Source organism: Sapajus apella, unplaced genomic scaffold, assembly GCF_009761245.1.
Source record: "Sapajus apella isolate SASKATOON/1434 unplaced genomic scaffold, GSC_monkey_1.0 scaffold41, whole genome shotgun sequence".
In the NCBI taxonomy this organism is placed as follows: Eukaryota; Metazoa; Chordata; class Mammalia; order Primates; family Cebidae; genus Sapajus; species Sapajus apella.
In genome coordinates, this window is record NW_022436981.1 from 1,391,015 (window position 1) to 1,408,714 (window position 17,700).

Consider the following 17,700-nt stretch of genomic DNA (forward strand, 5'->3'; position numbering starts at 1 on the left):
TGTGTGTGTGTGTGTGTGTGTGTGTGTGTGTGTGTGTGTGTGTGTGTAGAGATAGGGTCTCACCATGTTGCCCAGGCTCAGATACACTGTTTTTTTGTTTTGTTTTGTTGTTGTTTTTAAGATGGAGTCTCATTCTGTTACCAAGGCTGGAGTGCAGTGGTGCAAATATTGACTCACTGCAACCTCTACCTCCCAAGTTCAAGCAATCTTCCTGCCTCAGCCTCCCGAGTAGCTGGAATTACAGGTGCATGCCACCATGCCATTAATTTTTTTGTATTTTTAGTAGAGATGGGGTTCTGCCATGTTGGCCAGGTTGGTTTCGCACTCCTGACCTCAGGGGATCCACCCGCTTGGCCTCCCAAAGTGCTTAGATTACAGGCCTGAGCCACAGTGCCCAGCCCACTAATTTCTTTTGAGTACATGCCTAGTAGTCAGATTGCTACATCACATATTGCTACGACTCTATTTTTAGATTTTGAAGAACCTCTAAACTCTTCTTCACAGTGGCTATACTAATTTACATTCCCATCAACAGTATATGAGGGTTCCCTTCTCTCCACATCCTTGCCAACATTTGTTATTGCCTGTCTTTTGGATAAAAGCCATTTTAACTTGGGTGAGATGATATCTGTTTTGATTTGCATTTCTGTGATGATCAGTTATGTTGATGATCTTTTCATATACTTGTTTGCCATTTGTATATCTTTGAGTCATTAGCTTCTTCTTGGAGGAAGAAGCTGCAGTTTTACTGCCTTTTGCTCCCTATCGCTCTCAGAGAGAAGGACCCACTTCAGGAGGTTGGGAGGACTGCTTTGGTATGTTTATTCTTAGATATGCTGCCTTCTCTAAGAAGGCGAATTTCATTTTCACAGGAAGTCCTTAGAACTTCCAGGACACATTAAATAATCATTTTCCAAGGTTCTCTAGCACTTTGTCTTGAATTACCTTGTACGCTTGCCTCATCTGCCTAGGCAGGTCATCTTTATCCCAGCATCTAGCACAGGGCCCAACACAAAGAAACCAACCTTGGGGTGTGAGTCCCGTGTTGCTTTCATGCAGCTTGCAATGAGTCACTGGGGCAAATGCTTTACGGCTCCCCACATCTTGTAGGGCCTTGTATAGCATCATCTCACAATATGCTTCATCTCTTCTATTTCAGTGCTTAGGAAAGACTAGTTGAGGCTCCACCCTTCCAAACATTTGCACTATACATTTGCAGGTACAGCAAATTATAGTATTGCACTTTTCTTCCTTGCCTGGCTTCCATTATTGAGTCAAATAGACGCTATGTAAAGAATGATAACAGGGAAAATTAACATTTCTTGTAGGAATACATTTCAGTTACTGACAGTGGATGTTTTGAAGAATAATTGGTGTGACTAAAATCTCTAAAATGATATTTTAACAAATACTACAAATAGGTAAGTCCACCTCAGAGAAGTCATTACTTAATCGTTTTTTTTTTTTTTTTTTTTTTGAGACAGAGTCTCGCTCTGTCACCAGGCTGGAGTGCAGTGGCACTATCTCAGCTCACTGCAACCTCTGCCTCCTCTTGGGTTCAAGCGATTCTCATGCCTTGGCCTCCCAAGTAGCTGGGATTACAGGCATGAACCGCCATGTCCAGCTAATTTTTGTATTTTTAGTAGAGATGGGGTTTCACCATGTTGGCCAGGATGGTCTTGATCTCTTGACCTTATGATCTGCTCACCTCAGCTTCCCAAAGTGCTGGGATTACAGGCGTGAGCCACCACACCTGGCCTAGTTTATATTACTATTTTTAAAAAGAAATATACAAAACAGACAAAAAAGACTGAATTTGCTTTCTTAAAACATACTAATCCCCCCACCTGCAGAGAATTGCTGCACAGTCTGTTTGATTTTTTCCCCCTCATTTTCCAACATCACCTTGCCATTACATGAACCTGTTGAGGGTACTCTATATAGAGCTAATAGTGGTTAACTGCTTAGGGGTATTGAGTGGGCTACATTTTGTGATTCAGTGGCATCAACTAGACTAATTCAGAATCAAGACTGCAGGAAAGGACCCCCTACCCCTTTGCCATGGCTGCCTTCAACCTGTTTGTGAAGAAATCAGCAACAGCTTTAAACAGTGGTTTTCCATGACGGATTTGGCTTTCCAAGTATCACTTAGAAATGTGTATTTAATCTCAAAGTATATAAAAAGAACTACCTACAAATAATTTTCAGCATGAAAAATGTATCCCTATGCTGGAAACTGAGGAGAAAAAGAATGAAGTGAAACTTGGTAGTCAGCTTGCTTATAAATCTGTTAGATGGTGGTCATGGAGTTGGCGTAAAGTCCTAGTAACAACCTCCACATCTTCTTACTAAGGTCTGGAGGGTAATTTTAAAATAATATATAAAAGTAGTCCTTACAGGTCATGAGACTATGTTAATGAGGCTAAATTGTGAATTCAGACAAATGCAAATGCTTACCTTTCTACAGAAGTGTCTTTCATTTCCTCTATGAAGCTCAAGGTCACAGAATCAGCAAATTCCAGTCTCTTCCCAAATCCAAAACGATTGGGCTTTTCCTCTTCTTCTCCTGGGCATTTGGAACAGGCATAGCTATAAAGCCCTTATTTGTAATTTCTACCCTCCTATTACCCATCCCCACCAAAAAAAAAAAAAAAAAAAAAAAAAAGGCAGCATCTTAGTTGAGACAAGAACCTAAATACTCATCTTTTGATAAAAAGCTACCAAGAGAAAGTCTACTAGGAAGGCACTGAACCTTTGTAGCTTCATATTTTTATTTTCTACTTTGAAGCATTTCCTTTGAAGAACCTCATCTTTCCCTATTCCATGTTAATTCAAATTTGTCTTGTGGTTTAACAGACAAGACAATTGGACCTGGTCTGACTACTTCACCCATCTGACTATTGAATAGAAATGTGGCTCAAATCAGGCTAATCAACATCCTCCCTGAAACTCTGGTATTATAATATATACTCTCATTTTCATGATAGAAGCCTATAAGGACCAGGAAGCTTGAAATTGAAGGGGTTATCTTGCCTCTGAGTAGAGACTCTACTGAAAATAAGGCCAAGCAAAGCAGAGGGACTGGGGAAGAGAGTTCAGATGACATCTCTGATCTTCTGGATATAGCTCTGCCTCAGTTCCCTGGTTACCAACCCATAAATCACTACTCCCATCGTTTTTCTTAAGTTTATTTGCATTAAGTTCCTTTTTTTCTTCTTCCTAACCACATGACAATATGGAAAGGATTAGGTTTCTGATACAACCAAAAAGGTCCTAATTAACAAACATGTACCTTTATACAATAGAAATGCTTCTTGCATATAAGAATTATATTGAGGCTGGGCACGGTGGCTCATTCCTGTAACCCCAGCACTTTGGGAGGCCAAGGCAGGCGGATCATCTGAGTTCAGGAGTTCGAGACCAGCCTGGCCAACATAGTGAAACCCTGTCTCTACTATAAATTTAAAAATATATATTTGGGTGTGGTGGCAGGCACTGTAATCCCAGCTACTTGGGAGGTTGAGGCAGGAGAATCGCTTGAACCTGGGAGGTGGAAGTTGCAGTGAGCCAAGATCACGCCATTGCACTTCATCTTGGGCAACAGAGCAAGACTCCATCTCAAAAAATAAAAAAATTATATCTGGCTGGGCACTGTGGCTCATGCCTATAATTCCAGCATTTTGGGAAGCCAAGGCAGGTGGATTGCTTAAGTCCAGGAGTTCAAGACCAGCCTGAGCAACATGGTGAAACCCTGTATCCACAAAAAACAAACATTAGGCAGGTGTGGTGGCACAGGCCTGTAGTTCCAGCTACTTAGGAGGCTGAGGTGGGAGAATTGCTTAAGCCCAGGAGCTCAAGGCTGCAGTGAGCTATGATCCTGCCCTTGCACTTATGTCTACCCAAGCAACAGGGCAAAACCCTGTTTCTTAAAAAAAAAAAAAAAAAAAAAGGCCGGGCACAGTGGCTCACGCCTGTAATCCTAGCACTTTGGGAGGCCGAGGTGGGTGGATCACCTGAGGTCAGGAGTTCAAGACCAGCCAGGCCATCATGGTGAAACCCCAGCTTTAAAAAAAAAAAAAAAAAAAAATTTTTAAAAAGTTGTTACGAGAGACAAAGAAAGTCATCATATATTGATAAAAGGGTCAATTTATCAAGAAGATATAACAGCTATAAACATACATGGATCAGACAACAGAAGCCCAATATATATGTAGCAAGCATTGACAGAACTGAAGGGAGAGAAATATGGCTGTCCTTCTGAATATGCAGGGGATTTGTTCCAGGAACCCTGTTGGATTACAAACTCTGCAAGTACTCAGATCCCTTATAGGAAGCGGTGTACTATTTGCATATAACCTACACACATCCTCCTATACACTTTAAATAATCTCTAGATTACTTATAATGCCTAATAAAATGTAAATGCTATGTAAATAGTTGGTATGCTATAATTGGTTTTATTTGTATTTTTTAATGTTGTATTCTTTTAATTTTAATTTTTTCACAAATATTTTTGATCCATGGTTGGTTGAATCTGCGGATGTGGAATCCCTGGTTATGGAGAGCTGACCACAGACAGTTCTACAATAATAGTTGAAGACTCTAGTACTGTAATTCAATAGTAAATAGAACATCTAGACAGAAGTTTGATAAGATGACAGAAGACTTTAACAACACTAAACCAAGTAGATCTAACAGACATATAAAACATTTTACCCAACAATAGCAGAATGTGGACTCTTTTCAAGTGTGTGAACATTCTCCAGGACAGATTATGTGTTAGGCCATAAAGTAAGTGTGGCTACAAAACAATACCTTAGAAAATACCTAAATCACACAAGTGTCTTCACCAACCACAATGCAGTGAAGCTAGAAATCAATAATGAGGAAAACTGAGAAGTTCACAAGCATATAGAAATTAAACAACACATTTTTTTTTTTTTTTGAGACAGGGTCTTGCTCTGTCACTCAGGCTGGAGTGTGGCAGCATAATCATAGCTCACTGAACCCTCAACTCCTGGGATCAAGCGATCCTCCCATCTCAGCCTCCTGAGTAGCTAGAACTACAGGCTCAAGTCACCACAGCCAGCTTTTTTAATTTTTATTTTTACTTATTTATTTTTGAGATGGAGTCTTGCTCTGTCATCCAGGCTGGAGTGTAGTGGCGTGATCTGGGCTCACTGACCTCCACCTCCCAGGTTCCAGCGATTCTCCTGCCTCAGTCTCCTGAGTAGCTGGGACTACAAGTGCATGCCCTCATGCCTGGCTAATTTTTCTATATATTTTTTTTAGTAGAGATGGGGTTTTACTATGTTGGCCAGGCTGGTCTCGAACTCCTGATCTTGTGATCCACCAACCTTGGCCTCCCAAAGCACTGGGATTACAGGCTTGAGCCACAGCACCCAGCCTATTTTTATTTTTTGGTAGAGGTAGAGTTTTGCTTTGTTGTCTGAGCTGATCTCAAACTCCTGGCCTCAAGCAGTCCTCCCACCACAGCCTCCCAAAATGCTGGGATTACAGTCTATAAACTTGAGCCACTGCACCCAGATAAACAATATATTCTTAAAAAACTGATAAGTCAAAGAAGAACTCACAAAGGAAAGTATAAAACATTTTGAGATGAATAAAAACAAAACAACACTTCAAAACTTATGGGATGCTGCTAAAACTGTGCCAAGACAGAAATTATAGCTGTAAACACTTACTTTACTAAAAGATTTCCAATCTGGCTAGGTGTGGTGGCTCACGCCTGTAATCCCAGCACTTTGGGAGGCCAAGGCAAGTGGATCACCTGAGGTCAGGAGTTTGAGAAAATCCTGGCCAACATGGTAAAACCTCATCTCTACTAAAAATACAAAAATTAGCTGGATGTGGTGGCGCGTGCCTGTAGTCACAGCTACTCAGGAGGCTGAGGCATGAGAATCACTTGAACCCAGGAGGTGAGGTTGCAGCAAGCTGAGACTGTGCCTCTGCACTCCAGCCAGGGTGAAACTCTGTCTCAAAAAAAAAAAAAAAAGTCGCCAATCAACAATCAAACATTACACCTTGAGGAACGGAAAAATGAAATGTAAATTAAATGAGAAGCTAGCAGGAGGAAGGAAACAGAAACAATTAGAGCATAGATAAAGGAAATAAATAATAGAAAAATACAGAGGCGAGGCGCAGTGGCTCATGCCTGTAAAGCCAGCACTTTAGGAGGCCGAGATGGGCAGATCACCTGAAGTCAGAAGTTTGAGACTAGCCTGGCCAACATGGACCATCTCTACTAAAAATACAAAAAATAAGCCAGGCGTGGTGGCCAGCACCTGTAATCCCAGCTACTCAGGAGGCTGAGGCAGGAGAATCGCTTGAACCTGGAGGGTGGAGGTTGCAGTGAGCCGAGATTGTACCACTGCACTCCAGCCTGGGTGACAGAGTGAGACTCCATCTCTTTAAGAAAAAAAAAAAAAAAAAAAAAAAAGGGAAAAGAAAATCAATGTAATATATCACATTAATAAAAAGAAAAAAACTCCACATATGATTATCTCAATTGACGCAGAAAAAGTATTTGATAAAATCCAACACCCTTTCATAATACAAATTCTCAAAACACTAGGAATAGAAGGGAACTCCTAAAATTTAACAAAGGGCATCTAAGAAAAACCTACAGCTAACTTCATACTCAATGGTGGAAGACTAAAGTTTTCCCCTTAAGATCAGCAATAAGACAAGGACGCCACTTTCACCACTGCTATTGAACATTGTACTGGCAGTTCTAGCTGGAGCAATTAGGCAAGAAAAAAGAAAAGTCAAACTATCTCTATTGTAAGATGACATGATTCTATGCATATAAAAATTTCCACGGTCAGTGTGGTGGCTCACTCCTGTAATTCCAGCACTTGGGGAGGCTGAGGCAGGAGAACTGCTCAAGCCCAGGAGTTTGCTCAAGACGAATCTGAGCAATATAGTGAAACAGTGTCTCTATAAATTTTAAAAATTAGCCAGGTATGGTGGTGTGCATCTGTGGTCCCAGCTACCTGGGGGACTGAGGTGGGAAAATTGCTTGAGCCTGGAGGTTGAGGGTGTAGTGAGCCATGAATACACCACTGTACTCCATTCCGGGTAACAGAGCAAGACTCTGTCTCAAATAAGTAAATATATAAATAAAATATAATAAAATTTCCCAAAGAATCTATACACACACAAAATCTACTATAACAAATAAATGAAATCAGCAAGGTTTCAGGGTACAAGATCAATGCATGAAAATCAATTGTGTTTCTATACATCTGCAATGAATACTTTGAGAGGAAATTAAGAAACCAATTACATTTACAATAGCATATAAAATAATAAAATACTTAGTATTAATTTTAGCTGAGGTGAAAGACAAAAACAAAAACTACAAAATACTGCTGAAAGTGATTAAAGACGATCTAAATAAATGGAAAAGTATCCATGTGTGGGGATCAGAATACTTGATATCAAGATGATAATATTCAAAGCAATCTACAGATTCAACACATTCCCTATCACAATTCCAAGACTTTTTCACGGAAATGGAAAATCTGATCATCAAATTCACATGAAATTGTAACAGGGCCCAAATAGCCAAAACAATCTTGAAAAAGAACAAAGTTAGAGGACTCCTGCTTCTCCATTTCAAAATATACTGCATAGCTACGGTAATCAAAACAGTGTGGGACTGGCATAAGGAAACACATATAAACCAATGGAGTAGAATGATGTGTTCAGAAATAAACCCATGTATCTATGGCCAACTGATTCTCACTAAGGATGCCATGATTATTAATGGGGGAATAAACAGTCTTTTCAATAAATGGTGCTGGGACAACCAGATATTCATTTGCAACAAATCCCTCACACCATATGTAAAAACTAACTCAAAATGGATCAACAACCTAAATATAAGGGCTAAAACCATAAAACTCTTAAAAGGAAATAAAGGGGTAAATCTTTAAGACCTTGGATTTGTCAATTAAAGGACATCACGAAACAAAAGACAACCTAGAGAATAGCTGTAAGTCATATATCTGATAAAGACCTAGTATGCAGAATATATAAAGAATCATAATTATACAACAGAAAGACAAACATTCCAATTATAAAATACATAAAGGACTTCAATAAACATTTCTGTAAAGATGATATAAAAACGGCCAATAAGGCCAGGTGCAGTGGCTCACACCTGTAATCCCAGCACTTTGGGAGGCCCAGTTGGGTGGATCACTTGAAGTCAGGAGTTCAAGACCAGTCTGGCCAATATGGCAAAACCCTGTCTCTACTAAAAACACAAAAATTAGCTGGGCATGGTGACCTCCACCTATAATCCCAGCTACTCAGGAGGCTGAGGCAGGAGAATCACTTGAACCCAGGAGGCAGAGGCTGCAGTGAACTAAGACTGTGCCACTGCACTCCAGTCTGGGTGAGGGAGTGAGACTCTGTCTCCAAAAAAAAAAAAAAAAAAAATTGGCCAATAAGCACATAAAAAGATGCTCACTGCTAGATGTGGTGGCTCACACCTGTAATCACAGCACTTTGGGAAGCCAAGCAGAAGGACTGCTTGAGTTCAGGAGTTCAAGTCCAGCCTAGGCAACACAGCAATACTCCATTTTTACAAAAAATAAAAAATTAGCTGGGAGTGGTGATGTGTGCCTTTCGTCCCAGCTACTCAGGAGGCTAAGGTAGGAGGATCACTGGAACCCAGGAGGTTGAGCTGCATTGAACTGTGTTCCCACCAATGCATGCCAGCCAGAGCAAGAGTAAGACCCTGTCTCAAAAACAACAACAAAAAAGATGCTCAGTATTGCTGTCATAAGGAAAATGCAAACTGAAACCACAATGAGATACTAGGATGGTAATAATATATATATTTTAAAAAAAGGAGTCTAACAAGTGTTATGGAGAAATTGTACAAAGCTGTAGGTACGTAAAATGATTCAGGTGCTATGGAAAACAATTTGGCAGTTTCTCAAAAAATTAAACATAGAATAACCGTATGACCCAGCAATTTTACCTCTAGTAAATACCTGAAAGAATAAAAAACAGGTACTCAAATACTTATGCATGAAATGTTCACAGCAGCATTATTCAAAATAACCAAAAGGTGGAAACAACTCAACAAGCTGAAATGTCCATAAGCAAATGACTGGATAAACAAATTGTGATATATACATATAATGGAGTATTATTCAGCTATAAAGATACATGCAACAACATGGATGAACCTCAAGAACATTATGCTAAGTAAAAAAATAGTAACACAAAAATACAGACAAAAGGTCCCACGTTGTATGATTTTATTTATATGAAATGTCCAGAATAGTAAATCCGTAGAGATAGTAAACAGATTGGTGATTGCCAGGGGCTGCAGTTAGGTGGGAATGGGGACTAACTGCTTAAGGGAAATAGGGTTTTAGTCTGTGTGATGAAAATTTCACATATTTTATGATGTACATTTCACCTCTTTTTTTTTTTTTAATCACCGGAGATAACAGTCAGAATAGTGGTTACATTTTGGGGAAGTGGTACTGGAAGATAACATAAGAGGAGCTTCCGTGGTGATGGTCGTATTTTATTTTTTTGATTTGGGTGTTGGTCACCTAGGTCTTTTCACTTTGTGAAACTGTTAAGCTTAACCCTTGTGTTTTGTTTTTTGTTTTTGAGATATGGTTTTACTGTTACCCAGGCCAGAGTACAGCGGTGCAATCATGGCTCACCGTAGCCTCTACCTCCTGACCTCAAGTGATCCTTCCACCTCAACCTCCTGAGTAGCTCTGATTAAAGGCACATGCTCCCATGCCCAGCTAATTTTTATTTATTTATTTGTAGAGACAAGGTCTCATTATTTTGCCCAGGCTGGTCTTGAACTCATGGACACAAGTAATCCTCCTGCCTTGGCCTCCCAAAGTGCTGGGATTACAGGCATGAGCCACTGTATCCAGCCTGTTTTTAAAATATTAACACTGTACTTTAACATAAAAGTTTACTTAGAAAAAAGTTAAATAGGGCTGGGCACAGTGGCTCATGCTTGTAATCCCAGCACTTTGGGAAGCCGAGGCGGGTGGATCACCTGAAGTCAGGAGTTTGAGACCAGCCTGGACAACATGGTGAAACCCTGTCACTAATAAAAATATAAAAATTAGCCAGGTGTGGTAGCAGGCACTAATCTCAGCTACTCAGGAGACTGGGGCAGGAGAATTGCTGGAACCGTGAAGTGGAGGTTGCAGTGAGCTGAGATCATGCCATTGCACTCCAGCCCAGGTGACAACAGCAACACTGTCTCAAAAAAAGAAAAGAAAAGAAAAGAAAAATGTTAAATAGTTGCCATATGACCATATACTCCTAGTTGTGTACCCTAGGGAACTGAAAACGTATATTCACACCAAAAAACGTGTACATGAATGTTCACAGATTTGTAATAGGCAAAATATGAAAACCCAGATGTCCAACAACTAGTAAACAAAACATGGCATATCTATACAGTGGAATATTAATTAGCCATAAAATGCAATTAAATAGTGATACGTGATATAACATGGATGAACTTTGACAATATTGTGCTAAGTGAAAGAAGCCAGACAGAAAAGAATTATTTATTGTATGACTCCACTTATATTAAATGCTCAAAATAGGCAAATCGATAGAGATAGAAAGGAGACTGGTGATTGCCAGTGGCTTGGGAGTGGGGTTAACTGGAAGTATCTGCCAATGGGTATATGTTTTTTTAGAGGATGATGGAAATGTTCTGGAATTAGATAGTGATGATAGTTGTACAACACTGAAGATATTTAAAGCCACAGGACTATACACTTAAAAATGGTGAATTTGGCCAGGCACAGTGGCTCACGCCTCTAATCACAGCACTTTGGGAGGCTAAGGTGGAAGAATCACTTGAGCCCAGGAGGTGGAGGCTGCAGCGTGCCATGATTACAGCACTGTACTCCAGCCTGGATGAAAGAGCAAGACCCTGTCTCAGAAAAATAAAGGTGAATTTTGTTATGTGAAATTCAACATATTAACTGTAATTCAATAAACAGCTCTTAAACATTTCACCATTCATAATACATGTGAACTCATATAAAATAAAAGAAGTCCAAAGGGGTCTAGAGGTATGGCAGCTGTTCTCTTTCCTCTGTCCATAGTTCCTTTACAATCGGACACCATGGAGAAGCTGAGGAAGCCTAGAGCTCTCAGGACCAGTCCAATGCACTTGCGTAGAGGCACTTAGAATGGTCCAGCACATACCATCATAGGCTTTCCTACGATATAGCCTCTAACAAAAAAAACTAGGCTGTCCCAAATCCCTGGTAACATAATTGCTTACCTTTATACCAAGAATGTTGGGAAAGCACCAAAATCTGCATGTGGTGTGTGCCCAGGCAGACTTCAAGGGGTTTGTGCTATGAGACCTAAAGCTCTTATGAGATTGTGCAAAACAAAAAGACATGTCAACAGGGCCTATGGTGGTTCCATGTGTGCTTAATATATTCATGACAAGATCAAGTGTGCTTTCCTTATCGAAGAGCAGAAAATCGTTGTGAAAATGCTGAGAGTCAGAAAGTTAAATTAAAAATGAAGCTATTTTGAATAATAGAAAAAAGAAGTCCAAAGTAAAAACAGTATTCTAAAAAATGTTCCCTTTCCCTCACCCATCCCCCAGTTCAGTATACCTGATACCACTGGAGAACAGAGGTCTAAGCAGCAAAGCAGAGGATGGAGGTAGGACTGTGAGTCATAGTGTGTACGAAAGCTTGTGACCAATATCTTTGACTGTCCCTGAACAGAGGAATGTGACAGTTAATGAGAAACAGATCTTGGGCTAGAGCAAAGGAAAGAAAGTGATAGTGATGAAGTGTTGGCAGCCCTGGCACCAAGTTGCTTTCCATTGCTTCATCCACCAGGTCATGCCTCAGGAATAAGTAGTCCTTAACTAATATATCAGCAGCATGAGGCCCTGAGGTACTTTTTGCCCTTTACTGACTTCTTACTCCACTGATGGTTTTGCTTATATCATGAATATTCCCTAAAATTACTAAAACCATAAATTTATTTGGGCAGTGAACTAGACCTCCAGGACTCTAAAAGTGCCTGGACTTACAAATCAAAAACAAAACCGGACGGGTGTGGTGGCTCACACCTGTAATCCCACCACTTTGCGGGGCTGAGGCGGGTGGATCACTTGAGGTCAGGAGTTCATAACCAGCCTGGCCAACATGGTGAAACCCCATCTCTACTAAAAATACAAAAATTAGCCAGGCATGGTAGCGCGTGCCTGTAATCCCAGCTACTCGGGAAGCTGAGGCAGGAGAATCGTTTGAACCCGGTAGGTGGAGGTTGCAGTGAGCAGAGATTGCACCACTGCACTCCAGCCTGGGTGACAGAGCCAGACTCAGTGTGAAAACAAAACAAAATAAAAAACAAAAACCAGACTAATAGTTTTCAGGATAAATCTGGAATTGGCACAGCTTAGATTTAAATAAATCTCAGAGTTTACAGGATTTAAAGGTCAGCTAAATTTTACTAGGTTCTGGTTCCCATTCCCACTGCGTTTCTGAGCCCATAGTCCCAAAGTACAAAGAGGAATAAAAGTACCTATTAACATTTTTTAGCCGGGCACAGTGGCTCAGGCCTGTAATTCCAGCACTTTGGGAGGCCAAGGCAGGCGGATCACTTGCGATCATAAGTTTGAGACTAGCCTGGCTAACATGGTGAAACCCTGTCTCTACTAATACAAAAATTAGCCTGTGCCACCATGTAATGGTGTAATTCCAACTACTCGGGAGACTGAGGCACAAAAATTGTTTCCACCCAGAAGGCAGAGGTTACAGTGGGCCAAGACACAAATTACTAATTTACAATTACTAATTTGCTATTACAAATTACCAATACAAAAATCAGCCAGGCATGGTGGCACATGCCTGTGCCACCATGCCTGTGCTGCCATGTAATAGAGTAATTCCAGCTACGCGGAAGGCTGAGGCACAAGAATTGTTTCTACCCAGAAGGCAGAGGTTGCAGTGAGCCAAGATCATGCCACTGCAATCCAGTTTGGCTGAAAAAGTGAGACTGTCTCTAAAAAACAACAACAACAAAAAATGCTGTCTTCTACCAGCATTTTTTTTTTTTTTTTTGAGACAGAGTTTTGCTTTTGTTGCCCAGGCTGGAGTGCAATGGCACAAGATCTCAGCTTGCTACACCCTCTGCCTCCCAGGTTCAAATGATTCTCCTGCCTCAGCCTCCCAAGCAGCTGGGATTAGACAACCGCCACCATGCCTGGCTAATTTTTTTGTATTTTTAGTAGAGACAGGGTTTTACCATATTAGGCAGGCTGGTGTCGAACTCCTGACCTCAGGTGATCTGCCTGCCTCGGCCTCCCAAAGTGCTGGGATTACAGGCATAAGCCACCATGCCCGGGCCATTTTTTATTTTTAATTTATTTTTGTGACAGGGTCTTGTTCTGTTGCTCAGGCTGGAGTGCAATCACAGTTCACTGCAGCTTCAACCTCGATGGTTCAAAGTGATCCTCCCACCTCAGCCTCCCAAGTAGCTGGGACTACAGGCATGGACCACCATGCCGGGCTAATTTATTTTTTCGTAGAGACAGGGTCTCACTATGTTGCCTGGGCTGGTCTTGAACTCCTGGGCTCAAGTGATTTGCCAAAATTGGCCTCTCAAAGTGCTGGGATTATAGGTGTGAGCTACTGTGCCCACACCCTACTAGCATTTTGTTTTTTATTTTTTCCAGATGGTGTCTTGCTCTGCCGCCCCGGCTGGAGTGCAGTAGCATAATCTCAGCTCATTGCAACCTCCACCTCCCAGGTTCAAGCAATTCTCCTGTCTCAGCCTCCTAAGTAGCTGGGATTACAGGCACACGCCACCATACTTGGCTAATTTTTGTATTTTTAGTAGAGACAGGGTTTCACCATGTTGGCCAGGCTGGTCTCGAACTCCTGGCCTCAAGCAATCTACCCACCTCAGCCTCCCAAAGTGCTGGGATTGCAGGAATGAGCCACCATGCCCGGCCCCCTACTGGCATTTTAAATAATGCAGAGAGTAAGAGGTTTCCTTGGCGGTTTGAAATGATGGTTGCCTGCTACGGTATACCAGAGGTTTTAATGTGTGGGACAAGTACAAGACTGAGTGAAAGCTGGTGGACAGCTGCCCTGAAGTCTGATATTGAAGGATTTTTCAAACATCTCCTTTGTGATTGTCCCCGCTTCATCGAGTCTCCTTTGCTTACTCATACCCCAATCCACTAAGGACATACCCAATTTTACTTTGTCCTTGCATGGACCAATAAAAAAGGCTGGAACTGAGATAAGAGATCTTCTACTTAGGGGGACACTGGAGCCCAGGCCCCAGGAAGAATATGAAGATTTGAACTCTATAGCTTTAATGTAAGTTTCATGGTACAAAATGAGAGATGGGATTTTAGGAGATAATTTACTCAATGCTAAATGAGGTGAGGAGTGGCAAGTCTAAAATACAACCCTCTATGTACATTCTAATATTATTCATCCTCTACTGGTACAACAATATACATATTCACTCACCTAACTCACCATTTCCTGGCAGCTAAAATGACAAGATCTTCTCTACAACTTATCCCCACCCCCAGCAGCCATACCCACCTTCCGGAAGTCAGAGCCTTCAGGTGATTTCCTGCTGGCCACAAGGGCACCCCATCATTTCCATGGCCTCTGTGGCTTCTATCCCTGCCTTCCTGGGGGCAGAAATGTCTGCTGCAGTCCTTCCGTTTGGAAATGTGAAGACTTTTGGAATTGCCCCTGAAAAGAAAGGAAGATAAGTGGGTGAGAATCAGCAACAATGTGATAATAGTCATCCTTAGGAAGGTGGTTACAGGAAGGCTGGGTGGAAACTTAGCAGGGGCAGAGTATCAGAGAGAGGAAAGAAAATAATACTATGGTTGATTTTTATCTCTGCCATCTTTCTCCACGTCTTCTACCTTTTGCTCTCCCATTATGTTTCACCCTGTTCATTCACTTCCCTTAAACATACTCATTTCCCTTATTTTCTACAAAACTCCTTTCTTGCCTGATCCTCCACAAATGGAACCAAAGCCTGTAAATGTTTAAATCATTACATCTAGATGTTATCTTCTATCCTTTTGCATGTGACAAAGACTTTATCTTTTGTGTACCTGTATTACTTTGTGAAACAGGTATCTTGATTGATATCATTTAATGTTCAAGTGCTTGTACAACATTAATGAAAATGCACAACCAGCTCAACAGAGGTTAGGGAAAGAGAATGGGAGGAGGAAGAGAGGAAGAAGGAAAGAATGGTAAGAGATTCTTGAAGAAGGCATGTTGCCTAGCAATGATGGGAATAGAATTTAGGAAGTCTTGAGGGAAAAGCAGCAGGACCTATTTGTAATTATGGAAAACAGACAAGAGGTGTGAAGGAAAACAGGGATGCACTGAGTAGGAGAGACACAACTTAAAAAATTTTTTAATACAGAAATGGGTAACCCTTACTACATGTTATCATTTTATACATACGTGTGCATGTGTACATATTTTGTTTATAAAACATTTATATAAAACTCATGGTCACAATGTTGAAACAAAACAGAAGATACAAAATAAAAAGTGATAGCATTCCTCTTCCCTCTCCCAAAGGCAACATTTTAAAGTTATGATTTCGTTTTGATGAGATGACAAGAAGATGTTGAACCATAAAGTATTGAATTACTTCTTCAGCCAAATCAGAGGGGTTTGGGGTTTGACTGACTTCAACCTGCTTATGAAGTCTGGCTGAAAGGAAAAAGGGGGCCATCTGAAAACTGGATCCCCAAAACTTTTTTGCTAACTCTAAGGCCAGTTTAACTCCTTCTCATCCTGTTTCTCTTCTAGAAGCTGCAGAAGCAGTGTTCCCATCATGGCCTGGCACCACTATTCCAGAATGCTGTTGAAGTGAGGGAACCTCTGGCAACCTTGACATGCTTCAATGATATAGTGCTTTGTATACAAAGACCCAGGACAGAAGCAAGAGGACAGCTGGCTTTTAGAGTGCTAAGCACCCCAAAAATAAAAGAGGCAATTTACAATTTTTACCGACTAATAATTTGGTAAGTATTAACAATTTGATAATAAAAACAGCTACTATTACACATTGTTTCAATGAATTTTTATTAAGCACCTGCTATATGCCAGACAACTGTGCACTGTGAATACAATGATTAAAAAAACAGTAAGCAAAGACAGACTTCTTGCTTTGGGGAGTTTTTGATGTACTTAAGGGGAACAAGGGGAGCATATAATTAATCAAAGAAACACAAATGTAAAATTACAACCATGTTAACTGCTACAACATAAACATACATGTTTATATATGTATTCCTGCGAAAGTGTATACGGGTTGAGGGCAAATCAGGAGGGTTGTGATTTTAAGAGATTTTCATTATAAATTTAACTTCGTGGCTTATCAATGAATATTGTATACATAGCCTTTTTAGTTAAAAATTAACATAAACGTTATTGCAATCTTTAACTCTAAATGAGATGTGCTCACAATACAAAATACTATTTCCATTTGTCCATGTTCTCACATAAATTGTTAATAAATGAAGACGTTGTTTTAGGTTCTTACCCTAGATTTGGTATGTAAGCTTTGTTAAGGTGAGAACTAAGGTTTAGGAATATATATTAATATATTAACAAAGCTTACCTACCTATATATATTATATATATTACATACATATATTACACACATATATATTTTAAAGAAACCACTCATTTATTTGTTACAGGCTATATCCTCTCTGAACCCTCCTCCAATTTTAAAAATTACACTTCATGTTCCTATTGGATGCATGTGTCCTGTATGTCCACCTCCCCACTCCATTATTCCTCAGTCCCTGAACTTGGCAGTCTGATAAATGAACTTATGTGCTGGCATACTCTGCTACCAAAATATTAATTTTGACTTTTTAGAAAGATGAAGTGTCATGAGTGAAGTAAGAATACTTAACTATATTATTCAGCAATATTAGCAGAAAGAAAATATTATGTACTCTGTGAATAGAATATGGCTTGTAAAGCAGGAAGCCCTCCATTGGCAAGAGGGATTTATAGGGGGTTATTTATACACCTTAGATAAAATTAGGTGTTTGCCCAAATTTAAACATAATTGCTGGTCATTTGCTCTCACAATTGAGGATGCCTGATAAAAGATGTTCCTCATGTTTGTAAAATTTAAAACATAGTTATATTACACCACAATCTTCACTTAGAATTCAGGGCCCATTTCTTCCATGTGCCTAAGTCTCCTAAGCTGAAAGTTTATTCAGTACCATAATGGTAGTGAATTTAAAATAATATATACTCTATTTCCAGCTACTGGGTTAGAATTTTGTCCTTCCTTTCACCTGTCTTCTCTGGATAGGTTCCAAAGCTAGGTCCCACTAATCAAAAGGAGGCAACACTTCCTGCCCAGAATACAGAATCCTAAAAAGTTCTCCCTCTGCTGGTTCAAGCAAGATATAAAGAACGCCATTCCTACATCCTTAGAAGTGAGCATTATTTTGGAAAAAGCCACAGATTGGTGGATGCCTTTGGTGTAAATCCTGAAGTTACCCAGAGAATACAAGAGGAGTAACTACCAAAGCTTAGGCTCAAAGTACTCCAGCCCTACCTACTTGAGTTAGTTCTGCCTTTCTTAAAATAAATTTTGCAG

At 40.3% G+C, this 17,700-nt stretch overlaps 1 protein-coding gene across 1 annotated transcript in view; it reads right to left on the reverse strand.

Annotated features, from left to right (window-relative positions):
• Positions 1–1,436, reverse strand: part of CRIP3 (cysteine rich protein 3) — a 9,249-nt gene extending 7,813 nt beyond the window's left edge. The window contains exon 1 of the mRNA XM_032299480.1: positions 1,026–1,436. Coding sequence (XP_032155371.1) covers positions 1,026–1,128 — 103 coding nt within the window. The 5' untranslated portion in view covers positions 1,129–1,436. The remainder of the gene's footprint in view (positions 1–1,025) is intronic.
• Positions 1,437–17,700: the final 16,264 nt, after the last annotated feature.